This window comes from Anastrepha ludens, chromosome 4, assembly GCF_028408465.1.
Source record: "Anastrepha ludens isolate Willacy chromosome 4, idAnaLude1.1, whole genome shotgun sequence".
Classification (NCBI taxonomy): Eukaryota; Metazoa; Arthropoda; class Insecta; order Diptera; family Tephritidae; genus Anastrepha; species Anastrepha ludens.
In genome coordinates this window covers 32,583,040-32,590,163 of record NC_071500.1, presented here as the reverse complement: position 1 = coordinate 32,590,163, position 7,124 = coordinate 32,583,040, and the positions used below count along the sequence as shown (strand labels likewise).

The 7,124-nt window shown below is 39.9% G+C and overlaps 1 protein-coding gene across 1 annotated transcript; it reads right to left on the bottom strand.

Moving 5' to 3' along the window:
• Positions 1-219: 219 nt before the first annotated feature.
• LOC128860207 (probable cytochrome P450 316a1) lies at positions 220-4,418 on the bottom strand. Its single transcript, XM_054097527.1, has 4 exons — positions 3,841-4,418; positions 1,466-1,931; positions 786-1,366; positions 220-712 (listed from the first exon to the last, which is right to left on the bottom strand). The coding sequence occupies exons 1-4, from the start codon at positions 3,995-3,997 to the stop codon at positions 366-368; spliced, it is 1,551 nt and encodes a 516-aa protein (XP_053953502.1). The 5' UTR covers positions 3,998-4,418; the 3' UTR covers positions 220-365.
• Between the last annotated feature and the right edge of the window lie 2,706 nt (positions 4,419-7,124).

Genomic DNA, 7,124 nt, shown 5'->3' with positions numbered 1-7,124 from the left:
GTTGGGGTGCTATAGGTTTGGCGCGGACTGTGTGCATGAAGCCCGTAAGATAAGAAAGCTTTTCAATTTGTAACCTCAATAGTAGAATAGCAGAACAGCTGATTTGTTTTTGGTTTTTTCATTCCTTGCGGTGATATAAATGTGAAAGTGGTATATTTTTGTTTTAATTGTTTTGTTGTTTCTTTGTTTCTCTGGTTAACAAAATAAAATGCATGTAAATGTTGTAGTTGCTCTAATGGCTTCCCCTTGCAATATATTGCCTTGTTTATTCCCTTATAAAAATGTACTTACATTACTTTTATTTGCATTAAAAACCAACTAAAATTGCCTCGATTGTATAAAAAAATGTTTAAGCGCTTAAAAACCTAGTCCTCACGCTCCTTTAGCGCCACTTGCCAACCACTCGAAGATCTCAAAACAATTTTCACTTCTAAACGCAACTCCTCGCCAAATGGCAAGACTTCATAGGCCAACAACAGTTGGGCAATCACAGATTTCATCAGCAACATGGTGTACCTTTGTGCCACACAGTGTCGTGGACCAATGCCCCAAGCAAGCACTTCGCTATTTTGGATGGGCATGGTCATGCTATAGCGTTCCGGCCAAAAGCGTTCAGGATCAGTGAAGCTGGTTGATTGGCGAAGCATATCGAAAATATTTATATAAACCTCCGATTCAGCAGGTAGCACCCCGTCATTGAGCTGCGAATGGGCTAAAATGGGAAATTAATTGCAAAATCGCGTATTTTATAATATTAAAACAAAAACAAAAAACGAAACTCTTACTGTAATTGAAATTATGCTTCAGATCACGCGCAATTATCGGCTGTGGTGGATAGAGTCTTAGCGTCTCATTGATTACGCATTCCAAATATTTCAGCTTCATTAAATTTTCTATTGTATACTTTTGTGCCGTTCCCTTGGGCCATACGCCCAGCAACTCCTCGAGCACCTTTTGTTGCACGCTAGGATGTCGCGAAATCATCACAAACACAAATGAAATTGCCGAAGGTGTTAGCAGGCATCCTTGAAAAATGAATGTATTCAGTTCATCACAAATCTCTGCATCGCTCAGCGGCTGGCCCGCAATATTAGCTGCAAGCAGCATTTTCAAAAGTGTGTCACGTCGCTGCGCCTGTGTGTCGTTGCATGACTCATTCACTTGGATTGTGTAGGCCATCCCGTTTGACTTATCAAACGTAGTAGCTGTGGCTGCGCGTTGCTCAGCAATCAGTCCATTGTTTATGCGATTAATTGTCTTCAAAAGACGCTGCTGAAGCCGCTTCTTCAACGGGCACAGAATACTATAGATTGTGGAGTTTGCAGAGTGTAAGCTGAGAAAACGAGCTGTGAAGAGATCGATGAGTCTGAAAGTAGCAAAATTTTATTATGCAATATCTTCATTTCTTTCTTGTTGTATTGTTTTTGCTTATACATATGTTACTTGATCGCTTGAAACAACTTACGCCAACACTGTTTGAGTATACTTCCGCTGCGCTGGCTTCACCTGATCTTGCTGTGCTCTTCTCTCCATGCCCAACACTGTCGCAAGCAGCACATCAAGTACGGCTCGCTCCACATACGGCTGTATATCGAAGCTATTTTTGCCATCGCATTCTGCGCGTAATTGATCGATCAGCAAATTCGCTTGCGCTGCAAAAACCTCTGCGAAATCTGCTAATATCTCCGGCCGCAGCGCGTACGAAATCAGTTGACGGCGCTGTCGCCACTCTTCATCATTTCGTCTTAGCAAACCAACACCGTACACCGGTTGCAATAGATTGTTGTAGCCTGTATTCAAATGATCTGGGCTGTGTAGAAGCTGCGTGACAAACTCGTAGTCGGCAGAGAGTATGAAGAGACGATCGAAAGCCCAGCAGTGCGAGAGAGTGCCGAATTTGTTGAGATAATCGCGCGACTTGGAGAGGAAATCTGTGAAATTTTCACTTGAGTTCATTAAATATAAAAAATTAAATATAGGAGTGTGCATATAAACATAAAAATATTTCGGAATCAACTGATAAAATGGGGGGTTATCAATTCCATTTAAAATGTATTAGACTTTTTCCTTAGTTAGCCGCACAGAAATCTTAGTAAAATGACCGATTTTGAAACGTGATATATTTAATCATTGAATGCGATCCCATTTTCAGAAACTACAAAAAACGATTTTTTGCTTAATAAAACTTTTGATATAAAACTCAAATCGGTGATGCGCCATCATCCACCCTTCTCTCAAGTGGGCGGGGTAAATTAAAATGTAACGATTTGGAGGCACTAATGTTAACTGTAGGATGTAAATTATGGGTATTTTTAAGAGCCTGTGGACTTAAAATGATAATACAATACAAAACAAAACTATTGTTGGAATGAATATTTTTTTTATTAAAATCCGGTAGAAAATTTCATGGCATTCATTTTTTGCATATGATATCTGGCATATGTCCGACGTGGCTCATCAGTCGGACTTTCGTCTACTTTTTCCACTAAATCTGGCCATATGGCGTCAAGGATGGCTTGAATATTGCAATAAATAGATGGTCAAGCGCGCTGTATGGCAAGTTGCGTCATCTGGTTGCAACCAAGAATGCCATTGATGTTTAGCTGATTAATTTTTGGTAACAAAAATTCAGTCAGCATGACTCTATAGCTCTCGCAATTCACCGCACCACCAGCTCCTTCCTTATTTCGAAAGAAATATGGGACAATAATGCCGCCAGTGCTCTATGAACTTAGCGAATAGATATTTTTTTAGTCAAAGTATATTACATTTTCACAATTTGGAAGCAGAGATCTGGTATTAAGCGACTTATAATGACTTGACAGAAATGTCGACATAGTTTGGCATTCTCAGCTGTCAAACCATAGTTCTCGTGCAGCTAAAAAAGTCATCAGTTACTTAAATTGGTAATTTTGCCTTTAGTTTTACCTATAATTGCATCAACGCTTTTGTCCGCGATATCCAAGTCGGGTTTTTAACAGAGTCACTCTGATAAGTAAAAACAAAGAGGAATCGCGTGTAGATCTATGAAAACGCGCGTTTACCTTTTCAATTAATGAAAAATTTGCATTTATTCTGTGGGCGGCTTATATTTGCGACATAATTAGGAATTTAAAGGTATTTACAGTACCAAATAGAAGACATTGGACTGCTGTCTCCGTAAACTCTTCCTTACTTTTAAATTTTCTATGCATTAACATTTTGTCGTCCTTTAAAGTGGATACCTTTTTTTTAATGTAAAAAGGTATTTATGACAGAGTGCAAAATCATGGTAAAGAGTAATAATAAAGCTGTATATGAAAACTCGCCCTTACTCTTAGCTTTTCAACGAATTAATAGTTTATCAGTCAGTATCGTTCGGTTATTTTATGTTTACATTGTCGGCGTAAAATTGGCGCATGCCCTATCAAAATATAGCTATTCCTCTCTCTCTTTCTAAATATTGCTCTCTCTCTCTCTCTCTCTTTCTCTCTTTCTAAATATTGCAAATCTCTCTCTGTTTATTTCGGACATTGTACAATCTTCTCTTTAGGCACTTTGCGGAGGCAAGTACTACCAATTTCGAAATATATATAATGAATCCGCCAATAAACATTTGGCATAATAGTATCTTTGGCTAAAGAGCGTAAATTCCAGTAACGAATTCTTTCGTTGTAAAATCGCACTTACTTTTCCCTTCTCAGTGAATCCAAACATTTTCATCTACCCATTTTATAGTCGGGTACATTTTTTATGAAAAAGGGTTTTTGTTTTATTATATTCTCTTTGTTGCACTTCACCACTCAAACAAACTAATTTATGTAGTAGCACGAAAACTTATTGGCTTAATGAAAAACTCACTTTTGGGCGTAAGCAGCAAGAACTTATGCACTGATCCAATTAGCGGCAATGCAAATGGGCCACTGAGATTAGTGATCAGCGCGCGTTTTCTACGTGTCTTGTAATAATTTACGGCTGAGATGATCGTCAGTGAGATAAATATGCAAATCACGATCATTGCAACACGCCGAAACCAGCAATACGAACCGAAACTTTACAACACTAGCAAAATATACACACTGAAGCTACACCGCACTCAAGTGCAAGCTGATGCGGCCAACAAAAGACTGTGAGGCCTACGCGCACGATCAGCTTCACTTCATCCATAAGCACAATAGTTGTCGCAATGCTGCTCCAACCACTTCAATTATTTCTGCTGCTACTCTGCACCGCAATTTTTGTCGTGCAACCGTCTCCATCTGCTCTTCTCGTGATGGACGCACATTCTCCGCAGCTCTAACAGTTTAATTCACATTTCATATTTCTTTAGGTAATAAAATCTTTATTATGAATACTCGAACTGTATAAAGCGTTCAATATAGGTTAGATATTTACGTGAAAAGTCACTTGTTTGGCTGATGCGCGTCTTAACAATACCACTAACTGTCTGTGTTTATTTTGGTCGGCTCGTTTTGTTTATTTGTTGAACCTCCGATTGCGATCGCAGCTTAGCGGTAATGAGTGTGAAAGTGTTAGCGTGATGCCAAGCGTGCAAGGGAGATAACTACAAGTGTTATACAGTTACGAGTCTCTTGAGTACGGAGCGCAAGTCAAGTTTGGTTTTTACGGTCAAAAAGCAAGTGAATGAATGAATAACAACTTTAGTTAGGCCAGCTTCAGCAACACCAACAACAACTCATGTATCACTTAGCGCTAATTTACGGAAGTGGACTTCGCAAGCGTAAAAGCGGAGCGCAAAGCTCGTATTTACTACAAGTTTACGAACCAAAAACATTTAACGACATTTTAACCCGCTTCAAGTCAACGCGGGTACCTGAACTTACTTGTGAAATAAACAAAAAATGAGTGAAGGCGAGTCGTAAGTTGAACCGGAAACAAACTTTGTACACTCAGCGCTTAGTCATTATCACAGTTATAGTCATACCTATGATCAGAAAGTACCGGGAGTGTTTAAATAAAACAAAACAGAGTTAAATTTCACGCAAATTTACTTTATCTTCTTCAAAATATGACCCGTCTGAAGCAACACACAGGTGCCAACGTTTAACCCAGACCTCCATGCACCCTTGGTAAGCCGACAAAGGGATGGCCTTCGGTTCCTTCGTCGCATTATCTTTGATCTCCTCTTTCTACTGAAAGCTGCTTTCACGAAGTGGTAACTTCAACTTGCAAAACAAAACGAAGTCTCACGGGGTCATATCAGGTGAATACGGCGCTTGCACGATGGTATTTACTTGGTGTTTGGTCAAATGATCCAGCACAATTTGGGTTCGGTGCAATGACGCGTTATCATCATGCAAAATCCAAGAATTGTTTGCCCACATTTCCGGCCGGCCAGGCAGACACTAATGATCATATGGCGCAAAAAAGCATAAGAAATAAAACAATAAAAATATGGACCGGTTCCCACGTGCGCAGTTCGTTTAAACTAAACATTCCCGGTACTTTTTGATCATAGGGTATAAGGCGCAAATTTATAATGCGAGACGGTTTGAAATGCTGTAGACAGAAAATTGGAAGACTATTTCTTTAACTTAATGGACTATGAATAAGTTCGTGCGGTTTTACAACAGATGGCGTAACTTGATTATTATTCCATCGATCCACATTTCCAAACATTCATTGGAGAGCTACTGTCGTAAGGCACAAACGTCAGTATAAGTTTTTTATTTGAAGCGTAAACAACAATATTTTTACCACACTTGAAAATGTCGAATTTCGTGCCAAATAATGTGTTTTTGCGGGGAATTCTTCTTCATTATTTTAATATGAAGAAAAAAGCAGCCGAAAGTCATCGTATCTTGGTGGAAGTTTATGGTGAGCATGCTCTATCTGAGCGAACGTGCCAGAAGTGGTTTGCACGCTTTAAAAGTGGTGATTTTGGCTTGGAAGACGAAGAATGCGAGGGTGCGCCGCCAAAGTTCATGGATACCGAATTGGAAGAATTGCTCGATCAAGATCCGGCTCAAACGCAAGAAGAGGTTGCAAAAACTTTGGGAGTTGATCAATCAACCATTTCCAAACGTTTAAAAGCCATGGGAATGATCCGAAAGGTAGGCCATTGGGTGCCGTATGAATTGAAGCCAAGAGACGTTGAACGCCGTTTTATGGCATGCGAACAACTGCTTCAACGGCACAAAAGAAAGGGTTTTTTGCATCGAATTGTGACTGGCGATGAAAAGTGGGTCCATTACGACAATCCAAAACGTCGGGCAACGTATGGATACCCTGGCCATGCTTCAACATCGACGTCGGCGCAGAATATTCATGGCCTGAAGGTTATGCTGTGTATCTGGTGGGACCAGCTGGGTGTTGTGTATTATGAGCTACTGAAACCGAATGAAACGATTACGGGGGATGTCTACCGACGACAATTGATGCGTTTGAGCCGAGCACTGCGAGAAAAACGGCCGCAATACGCCGATAGACACGACAAAGTTATTTTGCAACATGACAATGCTCGGCCACATGTTGCACAAGTGGTCAAAACATACTTAGAAACGCTCAAATGGGATGTCCTACCCCACCCGCCGTATAGTCCAGACCTTGCGCCATCCGATTACTATCTCTTCCGATCGATGCAACATGGCCTGGCTGACCAGCACTTCCGTAATTACGATGAAGTCAAAAAATGGATCGATTCGTGGATTGCGGCAAAACCGACCGAATTTTTCACAAAGGGAATCCGTGAATTGCCAGAAAGATGGGAAAAAGTAGTAGTAAGCGATGGACAATATTTTGAATATTAAATTTGTAACCATTTTACGTCAATAAAGTTTCAAATTTCGAAAAAAAACCGCACGAACTTATTCATAGTCCTATAGAAAGCCATTATTTTTCCACACGCATTTCGCAACATTGTACACATTATAAACGTGTTTCTGACTTTAAAAGCATTTTATATTCCAAGTTTCTCATCGCTCACACTACAGGATCCGGCAAATAACCATTTAAAAAGGCAATAAATTTAGTATGGGAATTTACTTTCATTCAATTCAAGGTATACAAAATTAAAAATCAATTTACTTTTGCTCGATATGACCACCTTTTGCCTTGATCCAAAATCGAATCGCAAGCCGCCCGAATGTGACTTGCAGGTATTTTGGCCCACTCGCGGATAATGA